Source organism: Phaseolus vulgaris, chromosome 9, assembly GCF_000499845.2.
Source record: "Phaseolus vulgaris cultivar G19833 chromosome 9, P. vulgaris v2.0, whole genome shotgun sequence".
Classification (NCBI taxonomy): Eukaryota; Viridiplantae; Streptophyta; class Magnoliopsida; order Fabales; family Fabaceae; genus Phaseolus; species Phaseolus vulgaris.
The window spans coordinates 35,369,523-35,388,754 of record NC_023751.2 but is presented as its reverse complement, the minus strand read 5'-3'; the positions used below and the strand labels follow the sequence as shown (position 1 = coordinate 35,388,754).

At 29.5% G+C, this 19,232-nt stretch overlaps 2 protein-coding genes across 2 annotated transcripts; both read left to right on the top strand.

Annotated features, from left to right (window-relative positions):
- Positions 1-484: 484 nt before the first annotated feature.
- On the top strand, positions 485-1,279 carry LOC137821660 (pectinesterase inhibitor 10-like). Its single transcript, XM_068626360.1, has one exon. It carries the CDS (start codon positions 558-560, stop codon positions 1,107-1,109), a length of 552 nt encoding a protein of 183 aa, XP_068482461.1. The 5' UTR covers positions 485-557; the 3' UTR covers positions 1,110-1,279.
- A 5,156-nt stretch (positions 1,280-6,435) lies between these two features.
- LOC137821260 (RNA-binding KH domain-containing protein PEPPER-like) lies at positions 6,436-15,623 on the top strand. Its single transcript, XM_068625767.1, has 6 exons — positions 6,436-6,821; positions 7,895-8,150; positions 10,445-10,593; positions 13,489-13,743; positions 14,270-14,461; positions 15,232-15,623. Exons 1-6 carry the CDS (start codon positions 6,528-6,530, stop codon positions 15,409-15,411), a joined length of 1,326 nt encoding a protein of 441 aa, XP_068481868.1. The 5' UTR covers positions 6,436-6,527; the 3' UTR covers positions 15,412-15,623.
- Positions 15,624-19,232: the final 3,609 nt, after the last annotated feature.

Sequence of the window (19,232 nt, the reverse complement as noted above, 5' to 3'; positions counted from 1 at the left end):
ATAATATTTTATGCATGTTAAAGAAGAAAAGTGCATTTTAACACAACAAGAATATGACATTTATATATTTGAAGAAATAACCACGTAAATCATCTTTGAAGAGTTATTAGAGTATCAATAAAAAAATTAAAAAGTGGAGATGCAATGAGGGACTTAAATTTCATTGTAACAGAGAAAATATAATACTTATATATCTTAAAAGAATAAAACAAAATACTTATACATTGATCTTAAACAATTAGACATTTTTGAAGGTAGAATATGTCCCTCCTTAATTATAGTGAGTGATAACAAAACGTGAGAAAATATAGTTGCATAACTGGATTGAAGCAAAGAAAAAGAGAGAAACATGGAGGAACACAAAACAACAACCTCAAAATATATTTTGTGCTAAGATTAAGCATTGAACAATAACCAATCCCTAATTAGTTTTGACTTTTTCACTATAAATAATTTCCCTATGGCTAAGTGATTTCTCATCCTGGTGAGCAACACACAAAACCAAACCCTAGAAGAGAAGAAGAAGAAATTTGTAACGTTCGTTCCAATAATACAAAATGGAACGCTCCACAAAACTCTTCTGGGTGTTGGTTCTGTGTGTTGCTGCAATGGCGCACCAGGGAACTGCACAAGAACTATTAAGAGGGAAGAGCTTGATCAAGAATGTGTGCTCAATCTCCCCAAGCAGAGATCTCTGCGTTCAGGTTCTCTCTTCTGACAAACTCAGAAGCCCTGATGCAAACCTTAAAGACTTGGCAATCATTTCTCTTAGGGTTGCTGCCACCAACGCTTCTGGGATCCTCAGCGAAGCGAAAACGCTAATCGATGACGACAACCTTAGCCCTGATGTGCAGCAAGGTTTGGCGGATTGCAAGGAAACCATTCTGGACGCAGAGAGCCAGCTGGAGGACACCATTGCTGCTATGATGGTGGATTCCGATGCCGAAACATCGCTTTGGCTCAAAGCTGCTTTGGCTGCAATCGACACGTGTGACGCCTCCATCCCCGGAGACGACGACATTCTCTCCGTTCAGAGCGCCGTCTTCCGCAAGCTCTGCAACATTGCCATCACCGTCAACAGGCTCATTGTTCATCCCATTTTATTCTGAAAACCTTCGCTCATGTTTGTAACCATTTTCTTCATCTTGTGCATGTCAATCTTAAACCGAGATCTGCATGTTGTTGCCCAACATGAGGGCTCCAACGAATGAACACGAATAATGTGATGATAGGTTGAATCCTTGTTCGTTGAAAATCTTTATTTGATGAATTTGGATCATCTTTGTTTTTGGTTCTTATACGTTCTTCATCCAACACGTAATAATGGTGGATGAGATTTTCCTTAGAAAAACATTGATAATGTTGGTAAAAGATGGTAATAAAGAGATAAAGATATTGGAAAAATACCACCTTTTAATTTTAATAACAAAATTTTATTATCATACCAATAACCAATCTAGGAACACTTTTCACTGTTACACTTGTTTCTTATTCACACTCACACTCTACTATTGTGATTACTTTCATTGTTCCACACATTGTTAGCAATTTTTTTGTAATGTTTTCTTTATCTTCCATTCTCCAACATGTACCTAAATCTAAATCACAAGCTTGGTTTACGAACTAAAACTCAAACCAAATTTTGATTTTAAAATTAAAATTAAAATTATTATTATTATTATTATTACTATTGTTAATAATTAAAACATATATTAATCATATTTTTTATTATTATTAACGATAATAATAGTATTATTATTATTATTAATCTATACCTATACATAAAGGGGTCTCAAATTTTTTCCTATTTTATCTTTAGATTAATATTTGGTTTTATTTCAGGCGCAACTCCGTGACACGATCATTGGTAATGAAGAGATTAATATTTGGGTTCATTTTTCTATAATAATGTTCTTCTATAATAATTTATTATTTAGGTCTCTCTCCTTTTCCGTAACTATACCAACCTTTTTTAAAAATACCATTATCTTTGAGTTGATTTGAGTTCTAATGGGATCATTCATTTTTTAAATTGTTTTTTTTCAATATTTCTGTAATATAAAAATGTGTATATTTAATTGTTTTAAACTGATATTCTTCTTTATTAAATAAGCATATTTTTAATTTTAAAATATTTTTATTAAATTATGAAAAACATATTGAGATTCTGAAATTGTGTATTGCTAATTTTCTTCATATTTCATCTCTTTTATTTATCTTATTTTAAACATATTTAATTAAAAATAAATATAAATATAAAAAATAAAAAATTAACACAAATAATAATATATTATTTAATTTGATTAAATTTTATATTTAATTATATAAAAATAAAAAAATAAAAAATGCGGATACATGCGAGAGCGCAGGTGTGCCCGCTAGTCCTAATAACAGTGATAATGATAATAATAATAATATTATAAACATAATATTAATAAAAATAATAATCATAATCATAATCATAAAAATATTAATTATAATAATAATAATAATATTATGTGAACACAGTTAGTTTGTATAATATAATGATTGTAAGTTTTATGTATAATGGGAAGACTTAAATTCGATACTTTTAAAAATGAATTGTTAATAATAATAATGATAATATAATGTAGAATGAAAGAATAAGCTATAATTATGGAAATGTTATTAGCACAATTAAATAATTATGGCCTAAATGTAAATACAATACTTAATAGTTGCATAAAATTATGATAAAAAGTATTGTTTAAATATTGGCATAAAAGTATGACCTAGTGCTAAAGGATATTTGTTGTAGAATCTCTACGTAAAATAAAAATGTCTTGTTGGTAATGTTTTCATTTTCCATAATTCCTTAAACAATACGTCTTCTCCCAACATCTTGTGTCCTACAATCTCATATATTCTAATTTCTTAACTTTAATTTTTAATAGTAATTTATGTTAGAAAATTTGAATGTGGAGGAGACATGGTCCCAAGTTTTAATTTCTCTTGCAGAGATGTTATATGATAAAATTGTTTGATTTGATATTGTGTGGTGTATAAATATTATATTTTTATAATTTGGAAGTTAAATATTGTTTTTTATTATTGAAAATGTTCCTGAATGTTGTGAATTTTTAAATGTATGTGATTGATTGATATTTATTATATATGAATGATGAAAATTGTATGAAATTGATGTCATACATTTGGAATAATGTATGAATTATTTTTTTATAATACATTAACTATGAAAAATTTATGTTTAACCGAAATCTTCTAACTTCACTGATGATCTAAATCATATAGACTTTTTTTGAAAAAACGTTTGAAGGTCTCGAGGCTCAATTCCCTATGTAGCACCATTTACACTTTTATTTCCCTATCTAGCACCCTTTTGTTTTTATTTCCCTATCTAGCACCCTTTTATTTTTTATTTCCCTATCTAGCACCATTTCATAAATAAATAAATAAATAATAATTTTTTTTTTTATAATTTTAATTTTTAATACTTTAAAAATAAGTATTTTTAATGTTTAAAATAGTTAGAAATATAATTAATGAATAAATAAATAAATTTTTACAAAATAAAAATAAAAAAGTAATAAATTAAAAATGTTTAGTTTAATTTTTTTTTAAAGAATGAAAAAAATTAAAAATTAAACTCTACAAAAACATAAAAGTTGAAAATCTATAAACATAAATTAGTATTTATTTTTATTATTATTGATGATGTAATCATGTTAATTTCAAGTAAAAAATACATGACATAATTATAAAAAAATCAAAGTCAATTAGTATTAATTAATATTGAACGCACAAATAATATTGAAGTGTTTATCTACCCTAAATGCAAAATCCTAAAAAAAACTAATGCAATTACTACCCTTAATGCTTAAAAATGAGAAGAAGAAAAATGTAAAAATAAATAAATATAGAAAATAAAAACAACAACATTGCAACAGATCTTTCTTTCCTCCAGGATATTCACGCATGTTACGAAAGACTATTTGATGGAACTCAGAAATGAAGAGTATTGACCTGCATACAGTGGTCAAATACTATGCCCAAGTCCCGACATGAAAATAACCTCAAAGGGAAGACCTAAGTCAAGTCGAATAAGGACTGATATAGACATAAGAGAACAACATGATCGAACAAAAAAATGTTCATATTGTCAAACACCATGACACACAAAAAGAACATGTCCCAACATTATTGGATTGTGCACTTCTCGTCATTAATTATGTTTCATTTCGCACAAACTATTATCAACATCTACTTATTTAGTATTGTCTTACATCTCTTATCTTTATCTTGTTTGGATTTATATTTTTTTTATATATTATATATTTATCTTATCTTGTTTTGCCTCTATTTTATATCTTATATGTTTTTAGTTATTATTTTTTCCTGCCATTGTTTATTTATTTTTGTTTTTATTTTATTATTGCTATTTTTATTTTCTATACTTATTTATTTTTGCATTTTTTTCTTATAATTTTTAAGCATTAAGTGTAGTATTTGCATTAGTTTTTTTTTTGGATTTTGCATTTAGGGTAGTCACTTCAATATTATTTGTGTGTCCATTATTAATTAATACTAATTGACTTTGGTTTTTTTATAATTATGTCCTTTATTTTTTACTTGAAATTAACATGATTACATCATCAATAATAATAAAAATAAATATTAATTTATGTTTTAATTTCTTATTTTCTTCATTCTTAAAAAAATAATTTTAAACTTCCATCTGTTCATTTATAGAAAATTATTTCATTGGTATAATAGATTTTCATCTAGTCTGTTCTTAGAATTCTTTATGAATAGGTATAGTCTACCTATGTATTGTTTTTGTTAACATGTGGGTTTTGGTCTAATCCCCCAATATTTTTGTATTTTTTTTCTTTTTCCTTTTTTTTAATAATACTTTTTTCATGTGATGGCAGATGATTGTTGTTACTTGAGATGTCAGCCTAGCTGAGATGTCAAGTTGCATAGTGATGCCTAACATGAAAACTTCTATAAAAGAAAAAATAAATTAAACTAAACATTTTTAATTTATTATTATTATTTTTTTGTAAAAGCTCATTTCTTTATTCATTATTATATTTCTAACTATTTTAAACATTAAAAATACTTATTTTTTAATGCATTCAAAATTAAAATTATCAAAAAAATAATAAATTATTATTTATTTATTTATTTTTGAAATGGTGCTAGATAGGGAAATAAAAAATAAAAGGGTGCTAGATAGGGAAATAAAAACAAAAGGGTGTTAGATAGGGAAATAAAAGTAAAATGGTGTTATTTAGGGAAATAAAAATGTAAATGGTGCTAGATAGGGAATTTATCGACAAGGATTCAAATGTTGTTAGTGAGGATATGTTTTCTTTTTCTAATTAATATTATTATGTTATTAATTTTGTCATAATTTCAAAATTATGAAGAAATTAACATATTTTTATCTCTCTCCATATTAAATGTAATGACTTTAATTATTTTTGCTTTCAATGAATGACTAATTAATGTTTATCCTATGTTTTAAATACTCATTTAATTTTTAAAAAATATATAATTTTTTAATAATAATAATGAAAATCATTATTAATATCAATTTTCTTATATAACTATATATACTTAATATATATATATAACATAATATAATATAAATTAAATAATCATAAATAATATTAGAATTATATAAACACATTAATTTAACTAAAAAAATTAATTTAAATTAATAAAATAAAAAATAATATAACTATATTTAAAATTTTGATTTTATTTATTTATTTTAATTTACATCATTTTATTCTTTTATTTATAATTAAAATTTTACATTATTTTAATTAATTAAAATATACACAAAATTAATTATTATTTATCTTTTTCTTTTTTTATAATTTGTAATCTTACGATTTATATCATTAAAAATAATTCAAAACATTCTTACATTTATCATATCACTCACACATTTCAATAATTTTTTCTTAATTTCACTTTAATTTTTTCTCAAAATCATCATACTTTCATTCTCAATTTTTAACTCTCCAATCTAAATAAAACATAAATGATTGATTTGGTTCTTTGGCGTGTATATTCTGCTTGAGACCGCAACATTAAACAACCAAATTACTTAAATTATTACTTAAACTTAAATTCACAATAGTTATTTAATTAAAAAATATAAAAGTTATATATATATATATATACTTAAATTTATTAAAGACTTAAAGTTAATTAAATATTTTATTTATTTATTTCTCATATAGAGACAAGTTAGTAATAACGATGTAAAAGAACAATCATATTTGATATAAATAATCAAATTTATTTTCTTAATAAAAATTTAATTCAAGATATTCAAATTTAAGAACTTAAAACTTATAAAGTGGATTTAAGGTAAAATAAAAAGTAAGTAAAAAAACAAAATATATAAATTTAAATTTGAGGATTAAAAGCTCCATTAACCAAAAACAAAAAAAAAAAAACGCACAGTGAAGCTAAGCAATAGAGGCAGGCGCCGGTGTGTTTCATTTCCTCCATACACTCTCAACACTATGGCCACCGCCCAACCACTCCACAACGGCACCGCCGGAAACCTACTCTCGCCGGACAATGTCTCCGCCGCACAGCCACCGGCCGACACGGAGACTGACACCACCGCGGCGGCACCTCCTCCGGAGAGGAGGTGGCTGGGGTGGCCCGGGGACTGCGTGTTCCGTCTCATCGTGCCAGTGGGGAAAGTTGGGAGCATCATAGGGCGCAAGGGAGAACTGATAAAGAAGATGTGTGAAGAGACACGATCTCGCATTCGCGTTCTCGACGCTCCTCTCGGCACTCCTGATCGAATTGTAAGTCTCAATGGCACCTAACCGCTCCCTCTGTCTAGGGTTTTCATTTCCTTTCTCTTTTTCACAATTTCAAGTTTTATACTTCTATTCCAACTCTTTCCAGCACCACGAAAGTGATTGATACCCTAAAAGTAGTCGCTTTTGTTCTGTGCTTTCTCCACTGCTTCGTCTGTTCCCCTTTCTTTAATTTCCATGCTAATGTACCATCCTGCGCGTGATTGTTCTTGCTCAATCAGTTGTCCGAATTCGGATTCTGAATATTTAATTGCACTATATACTACCCTAAAGTCGAGGTTCCATCCGGTGAAGGATTCTACAGTCTTTGGGGAAAAAAATCCATGCTAACGTGCTTCCACTTCTCTTGTTTAGGAAGCCATGGTGTTAACATATGTAGTTTATTTTTTATTCTGTCAAGTGAGTATTTATTTTCAATACAATAGAAATCAAAATTATGGATTTTAGGGTCAAATTAGCATGATTTTCGAGTTTAATTGTCATAACATGATTATCCGTAGTTGGAAGATGGTGAACCGATTCCAGCTACATTCGGTGAAATATAGATATAATTGGAATTTATTTTTGGTTACTTCTTATGAAGTATCAGTTTTTTTTTGTCAGGTCTATTTCTTTTCATTGCGTTTTTCACATTCTGCTTTATTTTATGTCTTCGTCACATTAAATGTGTGTTTTGGTTGGTGTTATGTTTTGGGTTTTATGTTTGCTTTCGTTGTGCAACTTCAATTTTATCATAACTTCATTACTAAGTGGTTTGTGTCTTTTAATCCATGTCAAAGTGTTGCTTTTTATTCTTGTTCATGTGGATTATCAGTGTGACCCCTGTATAGAATCTTCATGCGTATGTGCCTAGAATGTTATTTAGTTTCCTATAGAGAGTGAATGAAAGCGAACTCTATAGTGCAGTTGCTCTGTATGTTGTTGTTCAAATGAGAAATGTATATGCATGCAAATCTACTCTTTCGTATCTTTTCCTTTGATGATGACCTTTATATATTTGTGTATTAGTTTCTGTTGTATACTTAATTTGGTTAATTTTTTTTTTATATTTCTCATAGGTACTTGTATCCGGGAGGGAAGAGACAGAGGCAGTTCTTTCCCCTGCAATGGATGCGGTGATAAGGATCTTCAAGCGTGTCTTTGGATTATCTGAAATTGATGCTGAGAATAAAGAATCTGCTGCTGGTCTTGCATTTTGTTCCATCCGTTTATTGGTTGCATCGACACAGGCTATTAGTTTGATTGGAAAGCAAGGCTCATTAATAAAATCTATTCAGGAGAATACCAGTGCTTCTGTTAGAGTGCTGTCAGGAGGTATGCTTCCTATTATCTACATGGATCTAATACAACGATATGGGTTTCTTCTGCATGCAAATCCTTTAATGCACACAGACACATATTATGGGGGTTTTAGTGTAGAAAAACATTGATGTTTAAGGCTGTCCATAATTGTAGATGACAATTTAATTTGTGTTGGATACTTTCTTTTTATGAATTATTGTGTCAGAGATATTGTCTGCCACTCACTAATTTTATATGGTTAGAGAATGATTTTATCAATTACAGTTAATGTTTGTTGCTCTCATTTGTTTATTTGAGTTATGTTGACATTTTCATCTTGGCTGGAGTGGCAGTTTTTCTTCAAGGTAGATTGCAGGATTTTCTCATTGTGATCATCAATTGAGAAGTTTAAATGAACAATTAATTATCTGTCTACTGATTAGTCATGAATGTGTGCCACAGCCATACTGTCAACTTCCCTAAATCGTTTTTCTTTTCAAATATTGCATGTGCATGTTTTTATAGGTGTGTTTGCCAGTGAAGAAGGTAATCAAGGTAATAAAGGGGTGCTTAGAAGAGCTTATTTTAGTTTATGAAAATAGCTGAACTCCCTTTTAAGCTCTTTACAACTTATTTCAGTTAGCTTTTTGGTGTAGCTTATAAAAAAAACTCTCTTTAGATCATTCTTGCCATCGTCAACGTATTCCATCTTAACATTTCTCATTTATGCAACTCTCACCTTTTTTTTGTCCTTTTAGCAACCAACATTCACAACCCTAGTGTATTATTGGATGTATAGCAGTAAGTAAAACTTGTCTTTGAGTTTGGTAGGTATTCTCTCATCACAAATAACCTCTAATGTCTTTTTCCATTTTAGCCATCCCGCTTGTATTGTATGTGTGATTTTCTCATTATCTTTTCCATTATTTTGTAATATGGACTCTAGATATTCAACCTTAGAAACTTGTGGTATGACATCTTCACTTTTACTTCTAAGTAGTATTTCTCTTGTCTCTTGTTAAAATTGCCATGCATATGTTGTCTTCAACTTAAGTGAAAACCTTTTTTGTTTCTGAAGTCTGTTTCCAAAGCTCAAGTTTTAAAAATAACTTCACTTGATTCCTTCATCAAAAGTATATCATTCTCAAAAAAAGATACAATTAGAGAAAATCTTGTGTCTCGAGTAAGTACATCCAAAATTAGATTAAACAAGGACCTAAGGTTGAGGCTGGATGTAGACTTATCTAGTTATTCCTAGAGGGAAGTCCCTAGTCTCATCTCTTGGGGTTTTGGCTCTAGTAATTACCACATGTCTTGTATAGCCATGATATAAGCGACGAAAAAGATTTTTTTTTAAACATCTTTCACAGGTCCAAAGACACTTCTTTTTACACTTGCTCGTAAGTTTCTTCAAGTTAATAAAAATCATATATGTCTCTTTCAAATTGCTTCGGTATCTTTCCATCAACAACCCATGTAAAAGATAAAATATTTTTGTTATACACCTACATGGCATAAAACCAAATTAATTCTCTGCAATCCTTGTTCTTGTCTTAACTATGCTCAATCACCCTTTTCCATATTTTCATAATTTATACCTCTGTAGTTTAAACAATTCTAAATATCTCCCTTGTTCTTGAGTATAGAAACCGCAAAACTCTCCTGTCCATCATTTGACATTCTCTTATATCTTAAAATCTCATTAAATAGCTTAGAGATTTAAATCATGTCTTATTCTCCTATATACTTCCAAAGTTAAATAGGAATACCATTTAGACCAATAGCTCTTCCCTTATCTATCCTCTTAAGGACTTCTTTGGTTCTCCAGTCCAAATTCTACAATAGTAAGCCAAATTTTGTTCCTCCTTTTAGATTTCTAGTCCTCCATTTTTAAAGCCAATCTTTGTCCATCGTTGAAATGCTTATAAAAGTAATTCTATTTTCACTCTTTGATATTTTTTACCTGTGACCAGAACTTTCCCTTCATCCTTGATACATCTTGATCCAAATTTTTTTGTTTTTCTTTCTCTATATTAGCAAGCTTATTTATCGTACTCTCTCCAAACTCTATCTTGAGATCTTTGTAAAATGAATCTAACGTTTTAAATCACAATATTACTTTAAATGCAATCTTACTGTTCCCAGATTATAATAAGACCTCTTCCAGAATATTCATTTATTAAATTCCTTATTTATTATTAAATCCGGATGCAATAAAGTAATAATCCAAATGCATTTTTTTCTCTTTCATCATAGCACAACTTCCAGTTTACATGCAATGATATAAACTACAATATATTATTTTAATGGAAATCATTTTCATGAAGATGAGGTGCAATTTTATGCTACTGCGGATGAGAGGATTGTGGAAATTCAGGGAGAAACCTTGAAGGTCCTTAAAGCTCTGGAAGCAGTAGTTGGTCATCTGAGGAAATTTTTGGTTGATCACAGCGTTCTTCCCCTATTTGAGAGAAATGTAAGCTTGTAATTTTTCTGACCTCGAATTAGAGAACTTTCTAAAAGATAGTGTTTTCTCCATAATTTTTTATGTTCTGCTGATGACTGTTTTAAAGAAGTTTTCATATAAGATATGCACTGAGATTGTGCAGCTTTGCTTTGTTTTCAATTTAGTTTTCTGATACGTTTTGCCCATTTTTTGTTTTGGAGGATCTTTTACCCTTCTCTAAATCTACTTTTGCTGCCTTTTTTTTTCGGGCAGTATTTTCTTTTACTATATGTTGGTGTCAAGAAGTAAAATACTGAATTCTGACTTAAGATAGAAATAACCTAGTTTTTAGGCAAAATTTGTGTACAAAAACAGGGTTTTCCCCTAAAACACATGTTGTTTACCCCTAACAAGGAGTTTTCTCCTTCAAAACACAAGGAATAACAGTTGGACACCCTTTAGTTGCCTTTTACGAGTTTGGAATATAATATATCACAATAACTGTCCAATTATAACCTATAACTTCCTAAACTGAATGTAACAAACAATAAGTACCCAATAATAATTTCCTAATACATAATTATAAAAATAACCACCAATTGTGATATTTGAACGAAGGGGCCAAACTACAAAGGCACTCTTAGAATTTAGGCCAAGGGACTCACTCAATACCACAAATTTGGCTTGTGGGGTAAGTACAAAAACTTTATAAGCCATATCTCTAGTTGATGTTGGAATAAACACAACTCAAAAGACTATAATTAAGGCAACACCAAAAGATGCCGCAATCAAGGCAAGCTAAGGGTGACAACTACAATTAAAGTGACTTTCCAAAACACACCCTCACTCCTAGGTGTATGGGCTTGGAGTGTGACAATGCAAATGGTTCAAATGAATCTAAGGTTGATATCGATACTGTCTTAAAATTTGGGTTTAGGGCTTAATTCAATATCCCAAATCTGCTTGTAAGGCGAGGATTACCAAAGCTGTATAATCTCTATTTGAATCATATATCTAGTTGATGTAAATCTAAACACACCCTGTTGACAATGCCAGCATTCCCATTAGAAACATATAGTTCATGGAGGGTTATGTCAAATCATTAGCTATCTCATTATTTGGGCTACGATGATTATTGTTTATAATATTAATGGAATCAAATATTACTAACACTGTGAGAACCTATAAGGGTGCACGTGAGTGAATAGAAATAAGTTGGACTCTAATTTCTCATTGGCTAGGCTCATAATGTATTAGTAGTGTTAAAACAATGATGCTTTTATTTGGTACTCAACTTTTATAAAGTTTTTTGATGTATCTAGAAGGATCATAGGTTGTACCCTATTTCCTTCTTTTCCTTTTCTTGTTTGCTTCTCCTTTTCATACACTATGTACATCAATGAGTAGTGTAAGACTCATTAAATTCTCAGAAATCTCAAGTTGGTATTAGAGTGGTATGATCCCACTCTGTCTCTTCCACCAGTCATCATCTGACATTGTTTGTTGTCGTCTACTTTTTGTTTGCTGTCGGCAATATCATTGGCAAGGCTAGGGTTTTGTCCCTCGATGAGCACAACCTAACCTAACAAGTTGTGTGGCCAAAATCATAGCAATGTGTTCGTTACATGTTTGACTACAAGTTCCCTGTCTAGCGCGTGAAGCCCATGCTTTGCTGTGTACTTGCTGGAACATCGTCAAGCCTGTCTAGAAAGGTTCAACAACCTCTTCTATTCCCATATTTGACCTCACCTCCCTCATTCTACCACTCCAAAGGGTGTGTCTAGTCTTTCCTTCGAAAAAGGAAGGGAAGAGGTGTTGTCTGCACTTAGGGCTTCTACAAGGCTGTTTTGGCTATTTCTTGGACTCTCACCTTGCAATTGAGAAACTGAAAGGAAAGAATGACCTGTCATGGGCTGTTGTTGTGGAACTTTGGTTCTTGGGTCAAGGTTACCATGATCATTTGGAGAAGGAAGAGGTTGAAGGTTCAATAGAAGTCAAGCTCAATGGAAGAAGCTTGATGTTTAGTTACGTACCTTGCTATGGCAATTTGTAGAACCCAACATATTAGGAACCTTTAAAACTTATTGCTCCTTTTGGAAGAAGGCACAAAGCATCTATGAAGAAGGCACAAAACTTATTTCAATTTTTGTATGATGTTGCCAAATCTCCTCAAGCTTGGTTTGGCAAATTTAGCCATGTGATGTTGAAATTGGGACTGAAACAAAGTGAAGCCAATTTTTCCGTATTCTCTTGTCACACTTTTGGTAAATGCTTTTATCTAACTTTTGTGCTAAAGATATTATCATTAGAGAAAATGACGTTGGTAGAATTTCCTAACTACAGAACTCTTGTTCTGTTACTTTTAAATCAAAATTTTGGTTGTTTAAAATACTTTATTGGTATTGTTGTGGGGGCCCAACCAAGGAAGGCATTGTGATATCAGAGAAAAATATGCTTTGGACATTGTGAAGGAAACAAGCATGACTGAGTGCAAACCCTATGAATCCAAATTAAAAGTAAATGGCTGATCAAGGTGAACCATTTTCAGATCCTGAGAGATATAGGCCACATTTAACTACAAATACAGGTTTCCCCTAACTGTATCGTCCTTCAAAACACAAGGAGTAACATCCTGACACATATTGCCTTTTACCAGTCTGTAAGACAGTACCACAAGTTACATATCACTACAACTTTCACATCATATTAGTTACCTATAACTGCCTAATCTGAAATTAATATAAAAGTAGCTGTTTGGTAACTTTCTAAAGCAGAATCATAAGGTTGTATTTATGATTTATATTTTCTGCGTTGAACTGCTGCTGTATTTTGTTATGATGACAGTTCACTAAGAACATGAGAAATATATCATTTTCTGAATTTTTGCTATATACTTATACTGTTGTATGTGATTTCTGTGTTAAGTTCAATACACCAATCTCACAAGACCGTCAAGCAGAGACCTGGTCTGACAAGTCATTGCTGCATAGTACTTCACGCACCAGCGTATTTCCTGATATGCCTCTTTCATCAAAAAGGGATTCTATCTTAGCTGAGCGTGAAAGTCAATTGGACTCGTTACTCCCTTCTTCTACCATGTCTTTCTATGGGCAGGATTCTTCACTTTCTGGTTTGCGTTCTTCGGCTCTTGGCCGTGTTGGTGCTCCTATTGTTACTACGGTTAGTTATATTAACCCCTCACATGTTTTATGTTTATTTTCTTGAATGAAATTTACTGGGGAAGGGACTGATGTCTTTGATTGCCTCTATTTTGTAAAGTTTTACTACTTGTTCCAAAATCTGTTTTTCTCTACCAATTGTGAAAAGATGTATGTGTATGCATGCCTCTGTTTTGTCAAATTTTACTATTTATATTGCAAAAGAATATATCTATATGATCTCTCTCTCTCTCTCTCTCTCTCTCTCTATATATATATATATATATACATATGTGTTTTTAAGTTTTACTTCTTGTTGCAAAAGAATATACGTCTGTGACTATGTATCGGATGATGATCTGGCTCTAGGGTTGGTTATGATGTGGGTGTTGTCATAGCTTATAATGTCTATTGACTTCTTCTGCATTAAGCTAAAAGCAAATATGTGGGCTCATTCTTCAATCTATATATTTTGTTTATTTATCTCTTCTGTTGATTTGTTAATAGTCACGGTACCCTTCATTCACCCAATAATGTCTGCTTTTTAGGTAATACAAACAATGCAAATACCGCTATCCTATGCGGAAGACATCATCGGTATTCAAGGGACTAATATTGATTACATTCGTCGCACTAGTGGTGCTGTATTGACTGTGCAAGAGAGCAGGGTGCCTGATGAAATCGTTGTAGAAATAAAAGGCACCTCATCTGAGGTTCAAACAGCACAACAGTTAATTCAGGTAGGAGACTTCAGAGGGCCTTCTCTCGTAATGAAGGAAGTTATATATTTCTGTTTCTGATACTCCTGTATGATTGTCATATTTACATAAGCATACCTGCACGGTCAGATGTGGTGGTTGTTGGTATTTATGCACGGGGAGGTCTTATTTTTATATCTTACCTAGTGCTCATTCTGTAGCCATTAATGCCACACTTAGTAGAATTCTTTAGGATCACTCGCTATTGCCTGTCTTCTTCTTGTTCATCTTCTTGACTAAAGTCTTTTATCACTTGCGTGTTACTTGATAGCGCAATGAGGATCGAAAAAAATAAATTCAATTCTATTTGTCGTAGAGAAGTAGGAAATGAAAGATAATTACAAGTGTTCTATTAGTGCTTTGTGTATATGCAAGAGTAGAGGCCTCGTGAAAGCATGGTAATTTTGATTTCATATACATTGAAGGACATCTTACAATGTCATTTTGTTCGAAGTTCATAGCTGGGTTTTTCACTTACTTGCTTCATCAGTTCAACCTGAATAGGCCAATTGTTTGGGAGTTTTGTTTTGACTTTAATAGGACTAACTTTTCAGAAATAATATGTATTCTGGAAAGGAATATGCTCATGCACAGGACAAAATTAAGCATAAGTGTGCAACTTTCATATTATTTTTTCTCCATTGTCACTAGATTATACTTTTAAAGTAGTTACCATATCAGGGTACAATCTATATCAGAATAATTGGTTACTTTATCTTTTGCTCACCGAAATTCTTTCCTCTGCATTGCAGGATTTTATAAGCACTCACAAAGAACCTGTCAGCATCAGTTACGGCAGGCTAGATGCAGGTTCGAGGTCTTCGTACTCTCAATTGGGCACTGCATCACGCCTCCCATCTTCGTTGTCATCACAACCATATTCAGGTTATGGAGCTTCTGGTTTAGGAGACTACAGTACTTTCAGGCTTTAAATTGGTTTATATTCAAAGGGTACTCCATTTAGACTAGTTTCTTTCTAATTGAGTCTGATTGGAGAGGATTAACGCTTGAATATACCATGAAACCTCAGAAGAACTTGTTTTTATGTATTTCATTGATATCATCTTGTATCGTGGTTAATTTTAGAGGTGGCCAGTAGATGAGAATTTTTTATAGAAAATGTAATGAAATGTCATTTTAGCCATTTTCATTGTTTTGATTTTGTTTAAGTGCGCATGTGGAGCAAATGCAATATCAAATATCTTTATACTCTATTATTTGCTAAATATTTCAAAACGGATGCAGTCTCATTAGTTAATTAAGTAATTAATTTTGTTAATTATTTTAACTTTAACAAGGACTTTTATATCTCTTTACTCTCATGTTATTATACTGTTTTTTTTTATATAGAATAAGAGCCTTTTCTAAATGAGATTTACGAAAATATCCTGAGAATGCGTTTGTCAACATAAAATTACGTCTAAATGTTTTCATTAGACATTAATCTTATGAAAACATTTGATGTGTTTGTTAAGTTAAAACATTGTCTATAATATAGAAAATTCTCACTTTGCTTGTTTTTGAATTATATAATATTCATGTAATGTGAATGGATAACATTACAAATGTTTTGGCTTCAGTTAAGTTTATCGAGCTTAAGTCTATAAAATTTAGCAATATATTTTGTTTTTGACTTTCTTTTTTTGGTTAATCTTATCTTATCTTCTTAACTTTCACATTTTCATAACTATCATTTAACTATTTTTTGTTCTCATATTTTCCCTTTATCCCCCTCTCACTCAATGCCTTTTTTTTTCTGAGTTATTGAGTTCATATAAATAAAAACTTATATGGGAGAATTGTGCAACATATGGACTTTTTTTGAGGTTGGTGCAAAATCTTGATAAAGAGAGAATGTGATTAAAAGATGAGATTTTGGTGGAGAGAAAATCCTTCAGGACTTGTTTCTTCTACTAAGGTACAAAGCTATATTTAATTCAAGTAAAATTCAGTTATACTTGAATAGCAAAATATGAGTAAAATCTTTCCTATTTTGTGGTGTGCATTGATTCATTGATTTATGCCAATTTTCATCTACCTGGTTGCTTTGATTGTTTCTTGGTTCTGGAATCTATTTGGTAAATTTATTGTCTAATTAATCAAACTGTAGTTTTAATTTATGATAAATTCTTTTATCCGAATTATGGATATGGTCAACTTTATACCTCATAAATTTTTTAAAAGTTAAAAATTAAAAATTAAAAGTACTCTAACTTTGTCAACTTTGAACCACAAATAACGTATCATACTTGAAAAATTAGACAATTTACTTTTAATGGACTAAAAGTTGTATAATTTTATTTACATTGACTAAAATTCATAGTAATAATTTCAAATATATAAGACATAGCTTGGAAATATACAATAAAAGGTTTGAATTGTGGCTTAAGTTTATATTTAATTATTGATATCTTCTTTTCCAAAAACTAAAAAAAGTTCAATTTACAAATAAAATAATAATAATTAAAAGAGATAAGCAATTAATGATAATTTTTTTTAAAAAAAGTCTTTTTGTCATTTTTAATGGAGATTTTTATTTTTATTCTTAAGTGAGTCTCATTTGTAAATATATTTCATTTTTAATCTTTTACATTTAAGCACCTTTAAATGAAGCATCTTTATTTGAGTTCTTAAATGAGTCCCACCAAAGTTCACATTTTTTACATTTCATTAATAATTCATTAGTTAACTTATAACTATTTTATTTATAAACAAAATATAAAATTAAGAGATTTATATTATTATCTTGTGAAATGCTTTTTAACAATAAAAACAAAAAATAACAAGTTAAATTTTATTTAAAACCATAAAAAAAACTATATAATTACAACAATATAAAAATTATAAAGTTAATGAAAAGTACATACTTAATAATAATTAATGTCTTGGATTATCATGTACAAAATATTCTTATCAGAAGATTAATTTGAAATTGATGATGATTTTATCTATCGTGAAGAAATACTCACATCCTTTCTTGATGTTTGTCAAATAGTTTTATTGTATCTCCTTATAACATTGAGATAATCTTAGCTAATGTATCATAATCCTGATAAATATTGTATGCTAAATAGTATTTAATGTCATATTGAATTCTATTCACCATATATTGAATTCTATTAATAATATATTCTCTTCAAAAATTTATTAAGTATCCAAAAAAAATTTAAGCATGTTGATGGTGGTCTTTGAAACATGCACACAAAAAATCAATAAATAAAAACTAATTTTAGAGACTAAAATAATTAGTTATTATTTAACTAAAATAGATTATTTTATAAACTAAAAAAATTTATTGGTATTTAAAGTGGTTTATATTATTAATAGAAATTTATAAAGTAGTTTTTAAATTGATATCTAACCATTAACTACTTAATATTTTATATTCTAAATTAATCTTTATTAGTCTTTTATGAACTAATTTAGAAATTAAAATATTAGTAACTAAAACTTTAATAACTAATTCAATACTAATTTAAAAATTATTTTATAAATATTCATTAATAATAAAAATCACTTTAGATACCAATGATTTTTAATCTTAAAATAGTATATAATTTAGTTAATATAATTACTAAATATTTTTTATATCTAAATTTAATGGTTATTTAATAATTTTATTATAGTGATTTAAGTAAAAAAACATATTATATCCATAACTGATGTGATGTTACTAATTCAATCATAATTGTATATTGCCAAGACAATGTTATGGATATGACATAATTTTTTCTTTCTCTACTTTAATAACGAAAAAGAAGTTTGACAACAAATTATATCACTTATGAAAAGTTTTAAACATCAATAATTAAGAAGAGAATTGGAGACCATTTATTTATGTTGTTTCAAATCGTGCAACAACAAATAAAACTTGACTTACGATGTAATTTTGTAATTTTTTTTCTACTAATAAGGACCAAACGAAAATAATTAAGAAACTAATATTTGTTTTTCTTTTTAATACATCAAGCATATATTATCATAAATATATTTAAATCACAGCATTAAAGTTTTCACTCAGTATAATTAAATATTTTTTTTAGAAAAATCACTTGATTTCACTCTTTGAAGAAAATAAGTTAATTTTGTAAGCTACCATAAATTCAACTACATTAAACTTAATAAATGAAATTTCTATACATACAATTCAACAGGATCTAACATGTTTTCTTCCATCCTTCCTTCGGCTTCACAATTTTTTTTAATAATACTTCATTTATTTAGCCTTCACATAACTGAATATATGACTAGACTGTTTCTCAATCAAAGTCACAGCTAACATCGATTAAATTCTGATTAAGGATAATAAAGCATGATTAATAGACTATTGAATCTACGTTAATTTTTATGGAACACAAAATCTAATAGAAAAGTATAAATAAAGGAAGACCACCATGGTAAAAGGTAATGACTATTCTAGTTCTAAATTAACTGAATATATCAACATCTCAATTGACTTAAGCGTTGAAGTGTCTTTGCATGTATCTCACTCCCTTGGACTCGACGAACAAACAACGGAAGGAGAAATAGAAAACACTTGATAGGAGATATTCAATCTCTAAACTTATAAAAACAAATAATAAATTAAGAATTTGAAGAATTAATTTGTTTCTAGGTTTGTTCAAGTCTACCTCCATATCTTTATTTTCATAAAATATTTCTTAACATCCTAAGGTAAATTGTTTTTCAATGATGAATGATATGTAAGTAATCAACTCACTTTAACAAAATCCAAACTTTAAGGGAGGAATGA